Raw genomic sequence first — 25,283 nt, 5'->3', positions numbered from 1 at the left:
TGGCCATTGGATAGTAAGTTCTGAAATCCATTTTCCTGACAAGCATTTTTTTCTATTTTATTAATGTCCTGTGATCAAGGTTCAGTAAATCCAGAAATTCTGTAGGTGTTCCGTCCTGTTACTCCTCTTCTTAACCCCATTGAAGAAACCCTTCTCAATTAATTTAGTTATCATGCTATGAAAGGGTGCACAGAATAACTCAATAAATAAGTGAAACAGTGATAAATGAAACTGCATTTTCATATTCTAATAGGAAAAACACTTCAAGTATGTTAAAACGTAGGTACACGATACATCTCTGGCTGACTTGAAATTGCAAGGCATGAAATGATGTTTAGTAAGTATTATCTTTGAAAAAATTTCAATTTGTATTCTATTATACAAAAATTAAAGGGGAAAAAACCCCTATACGGATCATTTGTGTAATTCCCATATGTACTTACTCAATATGTCATCGAACTTTGAGTAAACACATGAAGGGAAGTGAAAGGAAAAGTCAGGGAGAACTTGTTTTCACATATCACACACCAGTACAAATCTGTTATTGAGGAAATTGAAGTCTAAAAAAGCAAAGCAAAAGACAAAATGCAGTTCAGTTTAAGTACAAGTGAAGCTGAATTTATCAGATTAGATAAATGCCTAATTTGCTCATTCTCAGAGAGGAAAATCTGCTTGTGAGATCACCATTTGAAATGTGGCAAGTACAGACAATATATTAAATACCTAAGAAAAAAGTGAATAATGAAGCAATATTATATTTAATCTTGTGTCCCTTTTTATTACAAGTAAGGTAGTCTGCAGGCTGCCAAGTATTTGGAATTATAACAGAAGTGCTACCTAATGATTCCCTATTACTCAGAATTTAATGAGAAGAGACATAGCCTCAATTCTGGCTTGAAAATTAGTAGACTGACAAGAAGGCATGAAAAAGTAGTGAGAACTGACTAAATATTTATATTGTCTGTTTGCAGAGTCTGCATAGTCACCTCAGGGAACATCTCTTTTTGATGACACAAAGGAAACACAAAAGGAGTAACTTTAATTTGCAAACAGGTCCCAAAGAGCAGGGGAAATCCCTCAGTTTATACTCTCCCTGCTCGACTGCCCCAGGGGTTTTGTCATGGGCATGTGAGAGTTATGATTAGCTACTAAAAACCCCAAGTATTTCTTGAACAGGATGGTGCACGTTAAGTGGAGTAATTAAAAATACTGTAATGCAGTACTATTATATTTGATCAGCTATGCCTAGAGTAAGGATTAAGAGAAATGCCCAGCATGGGCTAGCAAAAACCAGTTTATTTGTCCTTTATACTCATCAGGGCTGACAGCTGAGCAAAAAGCAACTGTCCCTCTTACCTGCATCATAAGATAAGCCAGCAAGCAGCAGAATCCTGCAACAGGTGCTTCCAGAGCTTGGAATTCTTCCATCTCATCTTGAAGGTAAAAGCATGCCAGAAATGTACTATACCGTTGCTTCTCCACGTCAGGCCCTTTGGCAAACCACAGTGTTTTCAAATTAGGTGTTCCACCTACAAAAGAAATCCATTATTTTATTTTGGCAGCAACAAGATAAAACATGTCTACCTCATTACAATCTGAAAGGAAATGACTGCTCTAGCAGGAAAGGAAATGAAAGGCTCTTGGCACTTGCCAGGACCACAGAGTCAAAAATAAAATGTATTTGACAAAACTCGCATTTGAAAAAAAACCCAAAAAAACGGCCTGTAATTTAAACAAAATTTATTGAATACAGGCATGTTTAAGCCGAGTGGACTGAATTCAAGCCTTACAATAACACAGACAGCCTTCAGACAGCAAGCATGTAGCCTGTGCAAGGGCAAAGTTTGCTTGCAAGCGTGTTCTTCCCCTTGGGGCGGCACAGCATTAAATGAGGCTCACTTTATCAAAAAACAGCGATTCAGCAGAGAATGACCAGGTCTGTTTTTCTCTCTCTCTGCTAGAATCAACATATCAGGGCTCCCTGAAGGATGCTCACATTGTCTCCCTCGTGATCAGCTGTTTCAATGAACACCTGTACCACTGGTGGTGAGGAGGCATTCTCCACAGGGCACGCGGAGCTTTGACTCCCCTGCAGCACGTTCCGGTTTGGGAACAAAAACCAAGGCGATCCTGGTATTTTTCACTTCCTAGGCTACTGTATGGAACACTCTTGCAAACACACACAAAAGAACCGTCATCAGTTATGAATAATGGATCTTTCCAGACTTTCTCTAATATCATTCACGCTCGTCTCTAAATCCTTTATATTTACCCCATGCTGCCATCTCCCAGCTTGTCACATGTGTGGGCTAATGCAAAATTTGCTCCTCATTTAAATTACATTTAATCTGCTATCAAAATAAACACTAATGCACGTGAAATAACAGAACAGCTAACTGGCTATGCCTGAGAATCTCAATAAAAGACAGGAATTGTACCATAAAGTACGGCTGCTTCTGCAGTTAAATAAAATGAGGTGTGAATTTTAAATGTGGACTAATTAAGCTACATTTGGTAACACCTCTTCCTTCTTTATGTGACATGCAGCAGCTGCAGACCAGTTAGGAACACTTGGTGATAATAAATGGTTAAAGTGACAAGGTGCTGAAATCTACATAGATGATGTTTATTTAGCCAGGAAAGCCCATTAACCAAATGGTCCTAATTCTTTGGAGAGGGGGAAAGTAGAAGAAAAGTTAGTATTTTCTTTCTTTATCTCCCTAATGGATGTTTCTTTACTATTTTTAAGGCTAACTCTCCTGTCAAAGTTTTAACCATAAAAAGAATTACTATCATATAAACTGTAAGTTTCTAACCTTATTTCTAAGGGAAATGTATTATTAAGAAAAAAACCCAGTTGCTTGACTGGAGGTTGAAATGCAGGTGAGAGATAACACCAATAGTGGCAGTGAGTGGGGTAGTAGAGACAGCAGAGTAAGACTCACATTGCTTTGATTTTGGGAATTGCTGCCCTAAGAAAAAAAAGAACAGCAGAGACCGACTTCCAGGAAGAAAATCAAATATAACATGCACGAAACCAAAACAAAGCCAGCTCTTCCTACCAAGCCTAAGTAACCCATATATGTGAGACAATCTGTACGTGGGTAAACTCCAATAGTTTTGATGGTTTCTGCATACAAAGAGATACGCAAAGAATCAGTTAAAAGGAAAGTTCTCTTCTGCATTCAGGGGCATATCTAAAACCAGAAATCCTTCTTTCTTCAGAGTAAAACCATTAACTACGTCAGTATTCAAGATTATAGATCTATACTGAGAGAGCTCAACAAAAAATTCAAGACGTCTCTTCCACAAACAGTTTCTTATACTTTCAGAAACATGTACTTCTGCCTGGGAAAAAAGATACTGATAAATTATGAGTTATTTACTCTGGGAAAGAAAACCTGATGAAGTCTCCTTTTGGGACACACCAACAAAAGGCACTGTTTTTCTGAAGAGTTCTCTTCTTCAAGTAATAAAATTCCATGTAATACCCAAGACCAATCTATTATATAAAATGAAGATAAGTAAAACAAAGAAACAAATATCCTAAAGTTTAATTACTGTTCCACCATAGTTGCAGTCCACAGCAGCTCTAAGATTCATCTACTGTAGTCCCTCAAAATATGCTCTGCTTTAGGTACATCCTCACTACATTATTTACAGCAATTAGAAAACATTTCTGAAATAGAAATTTGCTTGGATAGGCAAGAGAAGTATTTTATTTTCTGACCATGTCTATATATTTACTAAATTAACATTAAAAACAACAAAAACTGAGCAACAAAAGGAAAACACACCGAAACATATCTACATGTACCTAACTGAAACATCTTTACTATAAAGACTAGTAATGATAAAATTATCTGTTGGGGTTGTAGGAACTACCATTTCTGATAAATTACACAAACATATGCAAACATAGTCACTCTCAACATGCACAAAATTGTGTGAAAACCATATTCAGCACTATGTGAACTGCACTCCACAGGAACCTCAAGAAGCAGAGGTTTAAAAAGACCTCCATGGAGGTGAGATACTACTCGCCTAAACACAAAACCAGACAACCCACAAGTTAAAAGAAAAAAGCACGGACAAATGCCTTTTTACCTTTTTCCTTTATACCGACACATTTAATACCATTATCATATAGAAAGCAGCATGAGAAACAAAAGCACTTCAAAGGGACTACATAAACATTTATTTCATCTGTTTGGATTTCAATAATTGATTTACGGATGTGCAATACATGCAAAAGTTGTGCAATGCATTAATTCTATGATATCATTTAACTCAACACTTAAACAAAGGTGATCCTCATGTTTGTGTCAACTTTAAACACATCTTTACTGAGTATACAGTTGTAAATGCATAACAGAAAATGCTCATGTACACTTGAAGTAATGACTATTGAAATTTTATTTTATAACACCAGTAATAGAATTTATTACTTCTTCATTTTTACATGCTCATGTAAATACCAAGCAATAAAAGTAAGTTTATAAAAATGTACTTGCTAGGAACAGTCAACAGTAACTTCTCAACAACTGTGGCCAAAAACTCAAATGCCAATTAAATATGACCATTAAAGACAGACAGCATTTTGAACTTAATTCATGAAGGATGCAATGATTAGAATACTGAATTACATCCAAATTCTGTGGTATGAAGCTACAATAGCCTATGCATTTTCAGAAATATAATGAACAGCAGAATCTATGCATTTCCAGCAAAGACTTTGGAACTTTTTCTGTTACACATAAACTGCACACATTTCAAATGTACCTGCTACGTTCACAAGATATTAATGTGAAACAGTATTTTCCTAGATCATGGATCTTCTAACATAATTGATTTGCCAGTGACACTTTTTATCAATATAAGTGCTGCTGTCAATGTGTGTAAATCATTAGAATATCCATTCCATTGAAAAGAAACATTCTAGAAGGCACACAGACAATGCAAGCAAGCACAGATGCTAATTCAGAAGACTGTCTCTCAATGAAAAATATAAATAATATACACTATATGTTAAATATATTTAAAGTTATGATCTTACTTACCATCCTGCCTTTAGGATTCAATATTTAATTTTTTTAAAAAACTAACATTCAATCTTTCACCTGCAATCTTTCCAGATGAAAGGCACTTCTGCTGTTTTATACATAAACAAAAAGCTAGTAGGATTTCTACATTTTTTTAAGATCAATGCAAACTTTAAAGTATATATCATATGTACAATAAAGTTTAAAGCTCACAGTTTCTTTAGACTTCTGAAACTAAATCACACTGGAAAAGAGTTAGGATTTTCCATTTTTTCTCAGTACAGCTCTAAAGTAGTTTTGATGATCAGGTTATCAGTTTTTTCAAAAAAGATAAAGAGCTTTCCCAAATTAATTGCACTTTTGATGTTTCAAATAGGTTTTTAGTAATTTTTTTTTTGAGTAACCTGATCTTGATTGACAGCCTTGAACTCTAGCTTCCTAAAACAACTTTAAATTTAGCTCTAAATATGATCCCTGTCTGAAAAATGTGATGTGCTGTTGAGAACCTTATTTGGTGAATTAGAAAGTCATGCTGTGGAAAATCAAAGATGCATGAGCAAATATAAGTATACAAATATGGACTGCAAAAATTTTAGAAAAATATTTGTCTGCTGAAGGAATGACAACAGAGCACTAAAAATAAACACTAAAAGTCCTCCTCCCATTTTTTAACAGTCTGCTTGAACAGCCTTTCATTACTGAGTTAGTAAAGATTGTATCTGAGAAGATTCTGTTTTTATAAACTCCGCTTATGTGGTTGCTATAAACAAACACACTTAAAATCCTGTTTATTGTCAACATGAAGGTGGGTTCTATGTGTTGTATGTTTACAGAGCTATAGATCCAGAGTACATGAGAATAACTGGATTCCTCTCCAGAAAGAGAGGAAGTATACCATCAGGTATGGAAGAATTCGAAAGAAATACAGTATAGCCAGACAACTTGAAATGTAACTACATAGGTACAGTTTATACTTTGTTGAGTTTTGTTTCCTTGTGTTGCAGCATGTTCCCAGAGCACTGCATGCCGAAATAAAACAGTTGCATAGGATGGACTGATCAATTTTTACTCTGCATATTCATATTCCATTTGGAAAATTTCACAGCAATTTTGAGCTACTATGGAGCCAATTAGATAATTACTCTCCTAATATTGTGTCAGGGGTACTGGACAGTGAAAGTACTGTATATCAAATAAAAATTCATTTGTACTTTGTCTATACAACCTATTTCTTTCAAAACAGTCCTTCAAAAAGGATTTTGAAGAGGCTGATATCTAAAAGGCAACTGGGTTTCCTTCATCTTTGAATTCAAAGACTCTCACTAAATATATGAGCTTCAAATATGAAGATAAATGTGTAATCTTTGGACACTTAAAAAGAAAATTTACTATAAATTTACAAAGAAGTGCCTGCATTTCAGCTTCCGAATCTGGATTTAGACCAGATCAGTATGAAGACTACTACAGAAGGCACTGGATCCTGAGGGAAAATGTGCTGGTAATTACTCTCCAAAACTTGACTTTTCTTAACAAGATATCAATGGTATTGTGTATCAATGGAACAAATACATTTCATGTGAAAGACTAGAAAAACCTCGGAGCTGCTGATCCATTCGATAACAGATGACAGAGAGAAAGCTCTGAGAACAAGGATTACTACAACTGCATGGAAAAATGAAGACCTAGAACAATTTTCCCCCGGCATAACAAAATTGTTTACTTCCCATCCTAAATTTATACTGCACGACACAATTGTGTGTGTGTGTGTGTATATATATATATATATATATATATATATATACATATATGCACACAAGTCTATATACACAGTACTCAATCTTTTCACTGAAATGCATGATACTTCCTCATAAATATAACACATTTCTCTAAACTCTAATTTCACTAAGAGTGTTCATTAATGTGTTTTTTAACCAAAGGGAAGAAGACAAAACACACAAAATATGTAAGGCTTAGGACAGTGCTTTTTTTTTTTTTAAGCTGTAATTTCTCTCTGGGTTTTCAGAGAGGATCTAAAAATTACTTTTTTTTTTTTTACATTCTCCACTATTCTCATAAACACAATCTGTCAAACAGCTTAATGGATGAGTTTTAATATGGTCCTACACACCACTCTTTAGAACTTCTAAGAAATGCGTCTGCATTTTAGACTGATTTTTGAATTAGCACTGGGTTCAACAAGACCCAGCAACAACATGTATCTCAAAGCTGAATCCTATCATAATTACAAAGGGTAATTAAAAGCAATTACAAGTGTGCAGCTCTTTAGCTCCTTGTTCTCGACAGTCATCCTGGATTCTCTATCAAACATATGATGGATTGTCCAACGTCATTTTATTGAAGTGATTCTTTCAGTTTAGATTTATACACATTTTTACTCTACCTGTGACAGAAGGTTGTACAGGTTGTATCAGGTCCGGTTGCCTGAGAGAATTTCCAAAATAGACAAACCACTCTTTTACCAAAGGATAGGTTCCATCTAAAAGAGACAGAATTGGATCAGTAAGTCAAATGCAAGTATTGACACTAGTGTAACAGCTGGAATCAGCTGTGGTCAGGATTCTAAAGTAATAGAAGGCACTTCTTGATGACTTGTTTGCTCAGCTTTAGAAACAAACCAAGAAAAAATAGTTTTAGTATCTTTATGACTAATCATCAGAACAAATAGAGTTTCAATTATGTACTATAAACATGAGTTTGGACTGGGGAATACAACCAAAAATTTAAGTACAAGAGTCTGCGGAAAACATTCTCCAACAGACTTAGGCCTTCCCACTCCATGGCAGCTCAAGAAGCTCTGGAGGCATGTGGCACAGCTCAGGGACCTGCACGAGCTACCTCAGTCTCTCAGCACTGTCACACAGCCGCATATCCAGGCAGCGCTTACTATGAGTCACCTCCCAACTCGCTCCAACATTTCCTGGGTCAGGGTTTGAGCCAAAATCTTCATAGGGAGGCCTTGATGCCTATTTAAAAGCTGACAGCAATGGAGTCATCCCGCCATCAGATGCACAGCTTTTACTGTTTATTGAGCATAAAGGAATTGCTTATATATAATACTTCAAGTGGCTTTCCTAGTCTCTAACCTCAACCCTGCTCAGCCCCTTAAAGATGCCCCTTAAATTAAAGAATTCACTACAGGAATTGTGCATCTACCTGATGCTTAACAAAACCCAAACAAATCAACCCTCAAAAAAAAAAAAAAAAAAAAAAAAAAAATCACACATTTAAGAATTTTTGAAATGCAGGCTATCCAATTTACAATATTCAGCTCAAAATCATTCCAATGCAAGTCTTCATTAAAAAAAAAAATCTAAACAAACATAGAATCAATGTTACTGTCCAGATTTTTGCTTATGGTAGCCATGTCATAGTGCCCTAAATTTCCACCCTCTGTAGTCTGGTAAACAGAATGAAATAAAGAGGTTTAGCTAGTCCTGGGCACTTGGAGTAGTGTTTTCAAATATTTTATTTTTTGCCTTTCCTTGTCCCTTTCCAGATTCACAGAATTGTATCTCTAATTTCTTCAAGCTCTCAATCAGTACTGAAGCCACTATTCTTAAAAAGTCCTGTCTTTTATCACAAATCCAACCTCCCTGAAATTTACTGCACAAGTATTTCTGAAGCCACATTGTGAACCTTAATCAAAAACTTCCACTAGATTAAAACAAACCTTTCCAAAAAAATCTTTCCAACACTGTCCTTTCCTTGTCCACCCAAAGAGGTTTTGTCACGTTAATTTCCTGATCTCACTTATAGCTCAACAGCTGGAGATAACTGTTGGCATGAATCAACAAGTAGTGTGCTATGGTGCAAGGGCAGAAATTCCTCAGATGTATAGCTAGTGTCAGGTGTAAGAGAAGGGAAAAAGAATACGACAAATCTGTTTTATAACCCTGCTCCTTCCTTCCTTCTTCCTCCCTCCCTCCCTCCCCCCTGCAGGGACCTGCAGCACAAACATTTCACCTCAATAAAGGTGAGGAATTGAAGAACAAACACATGGACTATGAGGGACAGTATTACATCTGGCCTGCCATGCTTATCTGTTCAAAAACCTGATGACATTAAAAATAAAATTTAAAATGACTACACTAGGCTGGGGGAAAGCCTTAAACTGTACATTCCAGTAGCTGAATAGTCTCACATCTTCATTATAAATCATTGTCTATGATAATGCTACTTCACGAACAAAACCCTCCAATTAAACAACCCCAAATCACTTTCAGAAACATTCTGATGTTTTAGCATTTGGTTTTAAGATTTAGTGTGTAGATTACTCTGCTTTATTCAATTTATTCAGCTCACTCAGACTCCTAAATTTTAGCCTTGATTTCTTAAGGAGGCAGAGCTAATACAATTAGGACATCTGTCTTATAATTAATTCCTGGATGCACTGCTCTTTTTCAACAAAATCTGACAAAGGAGAAGTTGATTTCAAATGGATTAAAGTCCTATAAACATTTTCTGAACCTGGAGACTCAGCTGACAGAAGGATCCTATTAGGGCACTAACTGAAAGAAAGGCAGGAAGTCCACTTACCTATTGTATCCAAACAGACTGAATGGCAAATCAATACACAAATAGCTGTAGAAGAGCTAGAGCTGAGCAAAAAGGTAGATGGATTTGGGAAGGGCAGGAGGCAATAGGGAACCTGCTTAGGAACACCATATACTGCAGGACGTGAGGGGAAGTTAAGATCGTAAAAAGAAGCATGGAAATAGAAAAGCTTTGCTGGTGGGGTGTATTGCTCTTTATGAGTTCCACAACTCACAGAAAAACTTATTAAATGTGTCTTGACTCTAAATACCAGCAAGGGATTATTTTTGACAAGAACCATTGAACTCATGCACAGCAAAAAGTCGGTAGGAAGTCGACAGTTTCATTCTTTTAATGTTTGTGAACGTAGGTACGGGACACAGCACCACATCAGCTAAGTGCTATGCTACTATACTCCATTAGTAACAAAAGTACATTACTGTTCACATAAACAGCCAAATAAAGACAGCTAAAAGCAAGGTTCTGCAAACTGACAGCACATTAACATACCAAGAACAAAATGGAGATGTGATTACTAAATGTCAACCCTCCCTGCATGGAAACGTCTTGGGGAAAAAAACCCACTAATTTTTCAAACTTCTTTTCTCCACAATGCATGTAAAGAATATCACCAACGAAATGGAAAAAAAAAAAAATAGCAGTTCCTTTGTTTAAATAGATTCTGAATGACCTGTGGAAGCACTGCTTAGGCAGCCAAAGGAAAGCTTCAGCTATGTGCAAAACATGAGACACTTGGAAAATGTTGTTCTGTGTGTTCCTCTACCCCTTCAACAACGCCAACTCTGCTGAGCGGTCACTGGTGATAAATGGCAAAAATTCTGCTAATGGACTGCTTTTGACAGTGTCAAAGCAAGGATCAGTCTGGCTTGCTAATGTTAGAACTGGGAGTGATGCCAGGACTTCGAGGAGCTGGCCACGGGCTCAGGCTACATTACATAACCTCCTAATGGGTAATGGACATGCAGGTGCAGGTATTTCCATGGACTGCACTAGTGCCAAAACCTGCTGGCTTTGTTCTGAACTCTTTGCATACATAAGAAAGCTTGGCTGGCCTATCAGGGGGTATTGTTTACTGTCATTTCCCCCTCCTACTTGAATTTTTCCAAAAGTACTTTTTCTCAGAAAGATGCTTAAGTGTTGACAATTTCTATCACTATGTAATATTTTACATATTAATCAGAAATGGCTCGATTGATTATAAATGTACTTTTGAAATACACAGGCAACAAATGCCATGTTGTCAGAATCACCATGAGCCCCCCATTTAATTCTGTAGCATCAAAAATAAGGCTGTGATTCTCCAACATTTCCATGAGTAAAGGTACACGCATGCTTACCATATACCAAACTATACCAAAAGCAATGTTATATAAACAATTCTTTCAGCAGCACTGCTACCTTTTACAGGCAGGCACTGATTTGCTTATTCCCAACCACTGCCATTCCCTCGGGGTGTTTCACCACAGCTGTTCGTGGATTCACAGAGCCAGATAGGGAAACAGGCCAGGTTAGTTACCTGACTACAAGAAAGGCAGGAAAGAGAGACAGAGGCTATTTTCAGTTTCTCAAACTAGGCCACCACACAGCTGCACAAACAGCTGCACCAGCACAACTGAGACGATGCACAGGGACAGAAACGAGTGGCTGTGCAAGAGTATTATTTAAAGTGGCACTAATAGCAAAAGCAACACTTATCCCACTATGGCTTCAGGCAAAGTGGCATGGTATGGGCTGATAGTTTCAAGGATATGATATCCTGCTCCTATGGATTTGTGGGTCTCTTAGGCACCCTTGGAAATCACAACCTAGACATTCAAAACTAAGTCTCCTGTTGCCAGAGTAGGGCAAACAGCTTACATTATCTTTAACCTGTTCTTACTAAACCTGTAACCACTGCTTTTACCAAATTTTGGCTGCTTTGCCAATTAACAGTAAATAAGAAGACCTGCAAACTGCAAAGAGATCAGTTTACACCATATTTTAATTGACAATATCAAGGAATAAAAAAGAGGATCACTAACACATACATCACCACTGCAAACTGGAACGTTGCAGAGTTAGTCAAGTTAGCTTCAAATGTGCTACATCAGCAGCTGTATAACAGTGGCAAACGCCACATGGAATAATTTAATTTGTTGTCTTGTTCCAGTAAGCTCTTTTTTAATGCTAATTCTACGTGATTCTACATTACACTACAACCTACAGACAGTGTAGACTACTTCTTCCCATTCTATCTCTTATCAAATTACAAAAACCAGTCTACCTGACCTCATCTGAGGGAAACTGGCAAAGGATTCTACTTATTTTGTAAAGAGTAGAACTTCTTCATAGGTCTGTCAGTGAATCCATAAAAAGATAATGCTTACACATACCTATGCATTCCAATACAGACTGTGACTAATGATCTACACTCTTGACTCAGAAGCAACTATACACCAGAATAAAAAAACAACCCACAAACTACTAAGAAGTGGCATGGCTAAAACAATTAGAGGTAGATACATGCACTGAAAATGCAGATTTAATAGAGGCACCCATGCAGACACAAATCTACCTACCTTTCTGGAAGGGTTAAGAATTGAGTGTGTACTATGACTTTAGAAAATTTTCTCTGGAGTTGGAAGCCTGAACTGAGAATAAATAACACATGCTCTCTGTGGTTTTATTCTAAAATCACTTCCTTAAAAGAAGACAACATTCATATTAAAATTTCATTTTCAATATGGCTGTAAATAAGTGTTTCTGTATTTCAATTCTAATCTTCTTTGAGTACTAAAACCACTGTAACACAAATGCTAACCTGCCTACTACCCCGCCACCTCGCAGCAACAATTACTAATTAGGAATTTTGGTCTGGGTGTTTCTGAAAACATCAATGAATGTCCTGCTGTTTAGATGAATAAGTAAAACCCAACCAAGTTATAATTATCTACAAAATTTGGAGGCAGTACACCAAAAAATGAAAAATGACAGATGTGCATGCTTACTGCTGAGATTTTTGTTATTCTCTCCAAATTGCTATGTAAACTCTGATTCAGTTTTTCCTATTATGGCACAACTTCAACCTCTGGCTGCTGAGGGAAGTCGTGTACTTAATTACCTTTTTGTGCCTTTCTAAGCAAATAGTTTGGATATTAGGTTTGACGGCGGTGCACTTTCATCAATAAGCAAATAGTTTGGATATTAGGTTTAATGGCAGTGCACTTTCAGGGAGAAATCAACACATTCAAGAGAATAAAAGTATGGTACACTTTTAATTTTCAACTTACTGGCTGAAAGACACGGTAAAGATAACGCTTAACTAATGGAAGTCTTAAGAACATGAAATTGGTCCAATGATGTGAATAAAGAACTCTCTGTCTTCAAGGAGATGAATGCAAGCACAGATACAAGTACCTGCTACTGAATCTGTTTATACCCCTGGATAAGGAAATTGCATTTTCTAGCACTTGGATGAAAGAACTAATAATCGCTGGCACAACTACTTGCATTTGTGTTATTACAGTAACTGTATTTGACTGTTCCGAAAACTGCAGACTTAAAATCAACAGAAGGTAACACTTTAACACTGCATTATTGTTCTGTAAAAGGGTATTACAACTCACTAAATCATCCAGAACCACACTTACTGAAGAAACATTAGGCTTCATATACTCAAACTTTCAAGAATCTCCTACAGATCATTGTTTTGCTCAAACATTTGATCGTTAACAATTTTCACAACTTCCCATTTAGCAAGGAAAAGAGCCCCAGTTTTAAAATTTTTAAAAATTAGTTTAAAAGCACTGAAATGGAACAGCATGTAGAATAAGCCCACAATTTTACTCTCACATTTTCTCTTACTTCCACAATAATTACATTTCGGCTATCAGAGCTTTTATCCTAAATGCATTTTCTATCCTAAATGCTGATAGAGTCACTGAAACAATGAATTCAAGTTTGGCATTTCAAATTTGAAAGTATAGTTAAATAATGATGTTAGTAGTTTAATCCTTACCTTTTTCAGATTCCAACAAGATAGAATAAACATGCTGACGAACAGGGCGGTAGATAAGCGCCTGTCCAGGAATGTCTGTATCAAAGTCATCTTCCAAGGAGTTGCTGCAGTCAATCTCTCCATGACTCAGGATATTGAAGATCAAATAATTTTCAGATTGGATATGCTGCTCTTTAGCTAACTGTTCAAAGAAGGAAGAAGGCATTATCTCCAAAATTAAGAAGAATCAAAAAATAACAAAATGTATTCACTGTTTGAGGAAATAGATATTTCCCTATCAGTAGGAATGGAGGGAATAGCCAGGGAGGGAACAAGTGCTTTTTCAAATTACACCAGTATAGTATATTTTCAGACATCCACCTTTTTGTGGACAGGAATCCCCAGGAAAACCATCATTGCCTTTCTTAGCCCCTCCTTTAATTCCTAAAACTTGGGAGCTTGAATAACAATTTTCTAGAAAGTGATAATTCTTAAAATTAATTCTGAATTCTAGCATAGCTGCCCTCCTTCGGTCACCTGAAAATATATCTTCTTTCCTTAAACAGTGAGTGAAGGCACGACAAAATGAAAACTTTTAATTTTATTGCAGGATGAACTATTTAAGACAGCTGTATTTCTTTCCCAACCTGACTTGGCGTAGTTTACATTCTGGTAAAATTAGAATACTTAACTTCACCACACTTTTACTTTGCAATAGCTCTCCGCTGTCAAAAGAAATGCCATTTACTCTAGTGAGGAATACCAGGTCTGCAGGCACGATGCTGAAAAGCAGAATTAACAGCATCACCCAGGCTGCACACTAACCATGCAGTGGATGCAGATACATCTGGCTACAGCAGCTGGCTACAAGCAGCCTCAGTACCAGCAGGATCTGCTGGCCTGGAACAGCCTAGGTGAGAAAGCAACAAAGATGCTCTCAGGCAGCACAGAATTCCAGCCAGTAACACTGGCAATCTGGATAGGCCAAAGGCACAGCCAGACAGACTTTCTACTTCACAACTCCAGACCAAAACTCTGGGGGTCTTTGAACAGCTGAGCAGAGTGAATACTTCCATGGGGTGCCACTAATACATTCTCCAGGACCCGTGCCATATGGTGAGCAGGCACGGACGTTTCTCTGCTCTGCATTCCCTGCACGTGTTGCGCTATCTGTACTGTTTGGGTTGTGCCACCCACCACAGCCGCCACAGATGCTTTCACCGGGAGTTACTGGACCACTGGCCAGAAACAAATTCACCATTTCTGCAGAATTCCAGTATCTGCAAACATGGCAACTCAGCAGGTCAAAGCTGCAGTCATTCTCTAGGTCACTACTGATCAAACTGAAATGTCATACTTTCTGTGTACAGTGCCAGTCAACAGAGCACTTACACAATAAAGGCTTCCCTGCAAGAAATGCTTCAGTACTCCTAATGTGTGTAAACAATGTAATCCCCCAAGTATAGTTTTGTACACAATAAAAACAGAGCATCAAGTATTTCTAAGAATGATTTTAATCAAGCACTGAACTATTTCACAGAAACCAGCAACAGATATGAGATCACCACCAACGCTAGTTTGCTGCAATTTGCCAATAATCTACACATCTTTATGTACTGAAAAAAATACATGCTGATTTCAAAAGTATTACTGCATTCAATGTCTGTATCTTCAAAAAATATTTCTGATTCATACTTACAACCAGCTAGAAAGTTACGCTCTTCTGAGAGAAACAGCAACATGAGGCTATGCCCTCATGGTTGGAATTGAGTTTTGTCTGCCATTTATGTGCAGTTCAGACAACGTGCAAGATAAGCAGAACTACATATGGGTTTCAAAATATGAAGCAAAGCACACACATTACACATACAAATATTTGAACACTTGTAACAAAAACAAAAGAAAAGTTAACATGTCTAACATTTTGGCTGTAATTTCCCTGGCCCAGGGACTGGCTTCATGTAGGATTCATGCAGCAACAGTGAGGCATTCTTCAACAGAGTTTCTAAACATTTTTGTTTTAATAGAGCAGTAGCTCGGCATGGTGCTTCAGAACTTCAACCCTTCAAATTAAAGACCAAGCCAAGAAATAATGACCATTTGTCATAAAGACCACATGGTACATTCTCTTAAGGAATAAAGATATTGCCACTATTTTCCTGGCCATAATCCAACCTAGATAATTGCATTCTGGCTATTTTTTCCTTGCACTTCAAGCAGAAAGAGTATTTTTCAACACCTTATTATGATGTATGGCTGCTGATTTTTTAAAATATCTTCTATTTAACTACAACAGTCAAAAGTGATATATATCTATGTGTGATTAATATAAAAGCCCAAATATATCTACAGTTTAGCTGAAGTGAGCATTGCATAGGTTACGACGTAGTTATAAAATGTTTTATAGTCTTTTTAGAAAGGAAAATGTATATTATATTACTACTTTGGAGTAATATGAGGAAACACAAAAATAGTTTTAAAGAAAATGCTCAAGATAAGCAAGAAAAAGAAGAAAAAGTTCTGTGTTTGAAGTCTATAAGGACCTAATAAAACAGGGAGTAACAGATGGCTAATATAGGATCTAAAATACACTTCCTTGTACAGATTTTTTAAAAAAATCTCAATATGTTATCTTAATTGCCATGAATTTACAGAACTGTACTCTAGACCTACTACTATTCCATAAACTCTCATGCAAGGTAGCACATTTTCTATTAGCCAGGTACACCACGCTAAGATAATATATCCAATTTCCCAGAGTGACTCAATCTGACATACCATATCTCACCCCAATACTGGTGCATCCGTATCCCTGTGGGACGCCATAACGAAAACTTGCTACTACACCCCTGCCCTCTGGGAATTTATAAACCCATTGAAGTGCTTTTGGGTCATTCAGGGACAATGAAAACAAGGGCAATTTAACCTGAACCGAAAATGATAAAATGCAGACTTACTGCATTTGACACTGTCCTGCACAACATCCTTGTCCCTGGAGAGGCATGGATTTCACAGATGGACCCCTTAGTAGATGAGGAACTGCTTGGATGGTTGCACCAAAAGAGTTGTGGTCAACGGCTCGACGTGCAAGGGGAGGCCAGTGAGAAGCGGTGCCCTCAGGGTCGGTAGTGGGACCAGCACCGTTTATCATCTTTGCCAGGAGCACGGGCCGTGGGACTGAGTGCTCCCTCGGCGAGTCTGCTGGTGACACCAGGCTGTGCGGTGCCATTGACATGCAGCAGGGAAAGGATACACCCAGAGGAATCTGGACAGGTTTGAGAGGTGGGCCTGTGCAAACCTCGGCAATGTCAACAGGGCCAAGTACAAGGTCCTGCACTTGGGCCACTTCAACCCCGACCACAAATACAGGCAGGCTGGAGAACGGCTTGAGAGCAGCGCTAAGAAGGGCTTTAGGGTGTTGCTGAATATGCAGCTTGACCGATGAGCTTGACCAGCAACGTGTGCTCATAGCCAGAAAGCCAACTGAACCCTGGGCTGCGTCCAAAGCAGCGTGACCAGCAGGGCAAGGGAGGGGATTCTCCCTCTCTGCTCTGCCCTGGTGAGACCCTACCTGGAGCGCTGCGTCCAGCTCTGATGTCCCCAGAACAGGAAGGACTTAGACCTGTTGGAGTCAGTCCAGCAGGCTGCAAAGGTGATCAGAGGGCTGGAGCACCTCTGCTATGAGGCTGGGAGAGCTGGAGTTGTACAACTGGAGAAGAGAAGGCTCTGGAGACATCTCAGAGCAGCCTAAAGGGGGCTACAAAAGATCTGGAGAGGGACTTTTCACAAGGGTGTGCAGTGACAGGATGAGGGGAAATGTATTTAAACTGACAGAAAGTAGGTTTAGATGAGATATTAGGAAGAAGCCCTTTGCTCTGAAGGTGGTGAGGCACTGGCCCAAGTTGACAAGAGAGAAGTTGGATCACCCCTGGAAGTATTCAAGGCCAGGTTGGATGGCGGTCTGAGTGACCTGGTCTAGTGGAAGTCTCCCTGCTCAGGGCAGGGGTTTGAACTAGGTGATCTTTAAGGTCCCAACCCCAACCATTCTATGACCCTATGACGTGATTCTGTAGGAGTTTCCACGTCTCCACCATGAGCAATCTCAACTTCTGCATTCTTAGCACAGCTACCTTTGATACCTCCACTGTGAGACACAGCCAAGCAGATCACTGACCAGCTTATGGCTGACCTGTGGGTTCTCAAAGTAAAAACACAGTCAATATGCAAATCATATAAACATGGGAAATCATATAATACATGGGAAGTGCATTTCTGTGCCCAGCTGCTGGCCTGCACAGGAGCTGCTCCCCACTATTTGACCTACTTGACACTTCAGAGTGAAACTTCTTTTTATTAAAGGTGCTGCATCTGTGCTCATATTAATGCATGCAATAGTCCTAACTGGGGCTCTATTTAACAGACAAAAGATTTTTGCACAAGCAGACTTAAATCAATAGGATTGATGTACTCATTACTAACTTTCACTAACTAGTCATGGCAATCAAGTGGTAACTAAGCTTTTAAAAATAAGTTACCTGAAAGATTTCTTTATCTTGACAGAGTGCTGATTGTTGTTGAAGGGCTAACATTTGACAGTTCGTTACATCGGGAGGAATCCATGGAGACTGCTGCCCAGGCAAGAGATAGGAGTTCACTCCTCTGCAAAGCAACGTCTTGTCTGATCCCAGAGGCAGAATCTCTTCCAAGTGTTTCAGGCCGCTGTACGAGCACGGAATTTTTGAGATGTAATTCGCTACAGATAGCAGTATGTTTGCTCTTCTGTTGTAGCTGTTATTCCTGCAGGGACTGGTGGTCAAACATTTGTGCCAAAAGCCTTCCAACATGCTTTCTGGAACAATATCATTGCCAAGCAAGCATGCAAAGAGAGGAAGGTGTGTCAAACTAATACCCAGCACACGGCAAAGAACTTCTCGAGAGTACATAACAGTGACCAGTCTGTCCAAATGGAGGTTCTCAATGGAAAAGTAGGGACATGTATTATAGATGAGGTAGTCACTATCTTGCCCCAGAATTCCTATACAGTTGTGCTGCAAACCATATGCAGCCACCTCAAAGTCTGCCTCTTGCAATGTGCAGACTGTTTTTTGACCAAGTGATTTCAGGGCATAACGTGTAAAAGTAGGCAGAGCTGAAGGAAGAACAAACATTTCCTTCCCTGGCTGTTTCCTTTCAGTCTTGATAAACCAAAATAGTTTGGTTATTTCCCAAGTATTCTTCATCCTCCGCTTGATCCACTCATCTCTCTTTTTCTCTTCTACCACCCCGTCGAAGTAAAACACCAACTTGATACCGGCTGCCATAAAAGCATTGATAAAATCCTGTAAAACGGTAAGGTACTCGCGCCACTGGCCACCGCACACCCAGTATTCTGGTGTGTACCAGCGTCTAACGCAACTCATAGCATCTACTACGATAACAGGCGGGGAACCTGGATGATCAATGCGATGCTTTTCTGCCATTTCCCTCAGATCTACCGTTTGGCACGCATCAGGGCAAACTCTTGCCACAAATCCCTGCAAGCCTCTAACACCCATGGCTGATCTCTGAAACTCACAGCAGTCTGAAAGAAGAAAAATAAAGACAGCATTCTAAGATGCAATACTGAGAAACAATGAAATTCTACAGTAATAAAAAAAGCTGTTTGGAAACAGAACTGTTATTTTTCTGTTTTTGCTGATAGATCATTGCCATATCCTGTCTTTTAACAATTTGAAACAGTTTATTTCCCCTCAGCAAACCGAACACAAGTATTCATTAGCTCTCCCTTCCACTTCTATTTTTTGTATTAGTGAAAAACATAAATATCAAAAGATTGTCATAAATACGACCAAACAAAATCCACTAAATCACTGAATGAGTAACGCTGGGAGGAACCACAAGGTCCAACCTCCCTGCTCCAGCAGGGTCACCCTAGAGTACAAGGTACAGGATTGCATTTGGACAGTTCTTGACTACCTCCAGTGAGGGGGATTTCAGTTTAATAGCATATAGAAAAGTACACAATACTAGAAAAACAAGGATAGTGGGGGGGGGGGGGGGGGGTGTGTGTGTGTGGCGTAATTAAGAAATACACGTTTACAGTATTCAAAAGGGAAAAAAAAGAAAGCGAATTTACAAAGTATTGTGAACAGACAGCTTTTGAAAAGCATCCTCAAAAGCTATCAGTTAAAGCCAGAGTTCTGAACACCACTCTCTTTAATAACAGTTTGGTTTGAAAGGGGCCTTTCGGGACCGCGCAGCGCCGGCAGGGCCGAGCCCCCCGCCCCCAGGTTCGTGAGGCTCCCGGCCGGGCCGGGCCGGGCCGCGCTGCCCGCGCTGCCCGCGCACACGGGGGCTGCGGCCGGCCCTCCCCGGCCTCGCCCGGCCCCGGGGATCCCCGGCCCCACCGCCCAGCCCCACCGCCCAGCCCCACCGCGCAGCACTGACCCGAGCGCCGCTTCCGCTTCCCGCGGGGCGGGACTGCGCCTGCGCCGGGTGGCGGGGCAGGGCCGTGGGGCCGTGGGGCCGTGGGGCCGTGGGGCCGTGGGGCCGTGGGGCCGTGGGGCCGTGGGGCCGTGGGGCCGTGGGGCCGTGGGGCCGTGGGGCCGTGGGGCCGCCCCGCCCGCGGGCTGCGGTCCCTCGGCTTTGTACGGCCACAGTGGGGCCGGAGGGGCCTTTGTGCCCCCGAACAAACCCGGCCGGCACGGAGGGACGGGGGCATGAAAGCGTCGCGCACCGAAATCGCTTCAAACCTGCTCCCCCCGACCCCGAGTCGCACTCGGGAGATTTGTGTTCCCCCCCCCCGCAGCGCGACCTTGGGCAGGGGGCGGGTAGCGGGTTCGCTTTTCGTGCCCGGCGATTGGCAGCGGAGGGGAGCTCCCGTTTTCCCCGGGCCCACATCCCGGGATAACGCCCTGCGCGCGGGCCGGGAGCGAGACCCGCCCGCAGCCCGCCTGCAACAGGTGGGGACGTGAATAACTTCACATCTTTCCGGGAGGGGGAAGAGGGACACGGGGGAGCCCATGGGAAGATTAGATCAGATGTTATTGCCGGTGAAAAATTAAAGAGAGCGGTGCTCTGGGGAGCGCAGATTAATATATTTGGTGACTCCGAGAACACAAAGCCTCACCATTGTAGCGGTGTCTGAATGCCTGTGAATAGGATGGAGCATATGTGGCCTGTCACCGCAGGTGCCCACATCTGTTCGTCTCCGGGCAGATGCTCTCAGAAAAGGGGAGAGCATTTCCAAAAGCTCAGGCCCGCCCCATCCATAACCCATCCTCTTTCTCATAATCACCTTCTGCGGAGGAGTTTTTGCCCCCACCTTCTCCCACCCTCTGCCTACACTGAATGTGGAGAGATGCAAGAAGAAATAAAAACTGCACAAATTGGAAGTGGCTTGGAAAGCTCTGGAACCATACAATCAAACTGCTGCCCCCCTCTCCTCCCCCGGAGTTTATTAGCGGCAAGTTTTGCGCTGCAACCAACATACAGTGCACAAGATGCACACACTGTGCAAAGGAGGGGGAACACAAAAACCTTTAATGCATGGAATGCAGCGCATTACAGCAGCACTCTGTGCTGTCACAGGGCTCCAGAGAGCGACCTGTGCTGGAGTGGTAGTTTGCAGCTACTGTTTAGAGTTCTGGCTTAAGATTGCAATTAATAATGCTGGGCAAAAGGAGTTTTCCTACAAGAACTGGTGGAGGCAATGAATATTGCTGCCGAAGTTGGTAGCAGAAGGGGATCTTTCCAGCCATCCAGCAAAATCTCACAGATGCAATGCAGGACATTTTTTGAGGAGTGCCATCATTTTTTATCACCTGTACATGATCTGAGTCCTATCGCTCACCCTCCCTCTCTGTGACACTCCTGCCAAGACAAGCCAGGCCTCAGCACTGCATGGGGTTTGCTTGACAGGGCAAATCGGGTACTGAGGTGCTGGATAAATATCAGGATCAAGGGATATTTCATGTGGTAAGGCACTTCAGAAGGTTTTTTTTAGTTCAAATGTGGTCTGTGTCTTCTGGTATAGTGAAGATCTTGAGTATCCTTGAATTTAAAGGTGGGTAAAGATGCAAGGCCGGGGTGCTCCCGAGAGGGGCATGCAAGTTGAACCTGCCTGCCCCAGAGCAGGGGCCAGGAAAAGGAATGGAACCTGCCCAGCTCAGGGCACCCACGGGAACTTTTGGGAAAGGTTATGTCGCAGAGCAGGGAGAACCCGAGGGGTGAGAGAGGGCAGGGTGGGGGGAGACCCTCTTTCCCCGAACCCCTTTTGTCTCGTTGTTCCCTGGGGGGTTCCGCGGTTCTGTCCCCCGGGGCGGAGGCAAGCGGCCCTTCACCCTTCCGACTTTGGGAGCAATGACAGCTCATGCACACGAGTGACCAATTTTATCCCTCTTAGCCTCCCACAAGCAAAATCCCGTCGGAAGCGAGCCAGGGAGCAAACCCAAACAAACAAGTAGCGCCGGGAAACGGGGCCGGGGCGGGGGGCGGGGGTATCTGGCTTTCTCCTCGCATGCAATCAGTAAAACACATATAGGGGCCACTTCGGGATTTGCCCAGGGAAGGGTTGGAGAGCAGCTGGCTGCGGTAATCTCCTCGGGAGACAAAGGAATGCCCCGTCCCAGGATCACAGGTAAGCACACAACTATTGTAATGAAAATGAGGGGCTAGGATAGGGCCGGAGCAGATGATTTGCGATTTCAAAAAGGGGGCTGGGGGGAAGGGAAGACCCGGAGCTGCTTATCTATCATCTGGCCTCGCTGTGTGCCAGCTGAGCCACGCGACTGCCCTTTCTTATTCTAATCAGCACATGCCTTTGCAACTTTGGGCTAACCTACACGCTAAACTTCTTAATCCTCCTCCCCGCACACGGCAAGGGCGGCGGAGCGCCCCTCCGGCACCGCGGCCCCTCCGCGCCCGTCACGCACCCGCCTGGGAGCGGGGCGCCCGGCGGCGGGGCCCGGGGCAGCGCCAGCACCCCGCTCACGCCTCCGAGCCTGGGGCCAGCGGGGGAGCCAGAGCCCTGGCCCGACGGCACCCTGCCTGCCCTCTCCCCGCTTCCCATCCCCTCCCGGCGGCCCGGCTCGGCCCGGCGGAACAGGTGAAGGGGGCGTGCGGCGGAGGGGCAGCTACGCACACATACCTCCGTAGGGACTACAGACCTAATTAAAATATTATGCACACTCGGCTACACATAGCTCCACACGTACACGTCCCTCCGCCGACGCACCGTTCACCATATGCCCGGAGCCCTCCGTCCCGGGAAAAATCAGGGTTGCACGCCAGAGATGGCAGCGCGTCGCCCTAATTAACACACGCACATATTCCTCCCCCCCCATCCCTCCCCCCCCTTTTTAAGTGACTTTTCCCATAATCTGGCTCGCTTAGAGATAAAAGCTGCGGCTGATGGGGAGCTCTGGCCGCGCTGGTGCGCGGCGCGACCGTAAATACTCGCCGGAGCAGGAGAGGGGGGGCTGGCGTTGCGGGAAGGGTATCAATTAGGGGCAGGGAGGGAGAACACAATACCCCACCAGCCCCAGCGAGCCGCTGGCAGGCGGGGCCGGTCCCGCCGCGTCCCGGCCGTGCGGGGTCACCGCGCCCTGGCAGGGCCCCGGGCCCCGCTCCCGTCCCCGGGGGTCCCGCGGCCGGCTCACCCTGGCGGGGCGGGCGCGGCCGGCTAGGGCGTCGGGCGGGACGGGACGGGACGGGACGGGACGGGACGGGACGGGACGGGACGGGCAGCGGGGGCCGGTGGCGGTGCGCGGGCACGGCGAAGAGCGCGGGGGCGGCGGGGGGCGGCGGGGGGCGGCGGGCGAGCGCGGTGCGGAGACACGCGGTTGGGAGCGAAAAAGCGCCATTTGGTTGGGAGCAGATGGCTGGCTGGGGGGCTGATCGCGTCTAAAGGCGTGTCATCCCCCTTCAGCGAGAATCCCTAAGGGCTCCCCTTGTCTTCGAAATCAATGAAAATTAAAGTGCAGAGAATGGATGAATAGTTAGACCTCGAGTCCCTCCTTTGTTCGCCTCAGCTACTGGTGGGCAGGAGTTAAACTACAACAGCCTCCTATAGAAACACTTAAGTTAAACAGTCTCCCCGTTAGTCCAGCATCTGAAAGAGAGAGGGAGAGGGGGGAAAAAAGCAGAAAAAGGAGCTTTCTGCTTGATTTCCCCAATACAGAATCGCGTGGCATAAATTAAGCCAGAGAAGAATGAGCGCCGTGGGCAGGATCCTGCCGGCTCTCACGGCGCCTTTCAGTCACGCTCAGCAGCGGTAATCGAGAAATCTGTGCCACGTCAATTTAACAAATACCCGGTACCGAAGGGGGGTTGTTAAGGATTTGGGGGCAAGTTTTTTTCGGATTATTTTTTTCCTATCGCTAGGTTAAAGCCCTCGCGCGTGTAACTTTTTATTTCCAGTTTTTTAAGCGAGGGGATGCTAATGGACCAACTTTCTATCTCTCGTAGATTAAAAGATCCGCGTTGATATATCACTTCTCTCCTCCACCGACGGGCCACCACCCAAATTTCAAGACAGATATTGCCGCTCATCCCCGCCCCCCCCCTCCCCCCCCAGTAAACCTCATACGAAGTGATGTTTTTCTCCTCTCTCTTTTTTTTTTTTTTTTTTCCCCCGGGAATAACGCCGCAGCAAAGTTTGCGAAGCAGCGACAAGCCACTTGAAAAGATGTTGACGCTAGGTGGCAAAAGTAATGTGCAGTGAAAAGCGGCGCTGCTGCGGGATGCGCCCCCCCGCTCCCCGCTGCTGAGGCTGGGCACGGCGGGGGCGGGCGGCCGGGCCTCCGGGGATCCGCCGCCCGCTCCCCTCCGCTCCCTCCCGGGCCGCCTTCTCTGCATCCGCGCACGGTGCCTGCGGGATCGCTGGTCCCCTCTCTGCCCAGACACAACTCCGGGAAAAAAGAAAAAAAAAAAAAAAAAGAAAAAAAAAAATCAATCCGAAACATTCCTGTACATTTTAAACTTTTGGTTATGCCTCGAGGGGCGGCGAGAGGGGAGAGGAAGAGCACCTGGATGTAGATGGCTCGTTCGACTACATTTAGATGTAAAGGACACACGTTGAGTGGCAAAATGTTGCAAAGATCTGGATGTTTGTACCAGGGATTGGGGTAGGTGGCCTGGGTTTGGGGTAGGTGCCACAAACCCCTGGTAAATGAATGTGGGCAGCTACAGTCCTGGAACAGTCAAGAAGAGCTGGGCTGAATGAACTCATTAGTGATTTTCTTTTAATTGGTATTACTCAATGCTTTTACTTTAAGAAGTCTTTAAGATTTTTTCCTTTTTTCCTAGCGCATTGTAAGATAATTTGTGATCAAGACATGTGCTTCAATGGAAGTCACATTTTGCCATGCAAATGCACGTTTCAACCCAATAAAGTCTCCATAATAAGGCTTTTAGCACGGCATACCTACAGTGAGGTTATTGTAGCCAAATCCTCTCCTTTCGCACACAAGCTTAATCTGTGCTGAAATGATCTGTTACAATTAAAATGACATTTACAGAGACAGTTACACCTTGCATCCTAATGAATCCGCCTGCGCCTACCAAAGGTGTTTAAACAGAGGGCCTAAACAAAGTGGAAAACCCTGCTTCGGGTGACATGCCAGAGTCGCCCTCCAACTTTTATCCCCTGCTTCCATCCATCATTAAGAGTCTGCTCAAATGGTAATAGT

At 42.7% G+C, this 25,283-nt stretch overlaps 1 protein-coding gene across 3 annotated transcripts in view; it reads right to left on the bottom strand.

Annotated features, from left to right (window-relative positions):
* Window positions 1-20,069, bottom strand: part of FAM120B (family with sequence similarity 120 member B) — a 42,612-nt gene extending 22,543 nt beyond the window's left edge. The window contains exons 1-5 of one of the 3 annotated variants that reach the window (XM_040060705.2): window positions 20,041-20,069; window positions 18,129-19,174; window positions 13,615-13,795; window positions 7,444-7,539; window positions 1,357-1,529 (exon numbers count right to left, since the gene is read on the bottom strand). In XM_040060705.2, the coding sequence (XP_039916639.1) occupies window positions 1,357-1,529; window positions 7,444-7,539; window positions 13,615-13,795; window positions 18,129-19,148 (1,470 nt within the window). In that variant the 5' untranslated portion in view covers window positions 19,149-19,174; window positions 20,041-20,069. Of the gene's footprint in view, window positions 1-1,356; window positions 1,530-7,443; window positions 7,540-13,614; window positions 13,796-18,128; window positions 19,175-19,729; window positions 19,844-20,040 lie in introns of those variants that run through there. The other 2 variants (XM_040060708.1, XM_040060704.2) reach the window with 2 other exon arrangements.
* Window positions 20,070-25,283: the final 5,214 nt, after the last annotated feature.

This window comes from Hirundo rustica, chromosome 3, assembly GCF_015227805.2.
Source record: "Hirundo rustica isolate bHirRus1 chromosome 3, bHirRus1.pri.v3, whole genome shotgun sequence".
NCBI lineage: Eukaryota > Metazoa > Chordata > Aves > Passeriformes > Hirundinidae > Hirundo > Hirundo rustica.
The sequence above is the reverse complement of the archived record's forward strand: the minus strand, read 5'-3'. Positions and strand labels throughout refer to the sequence as shown.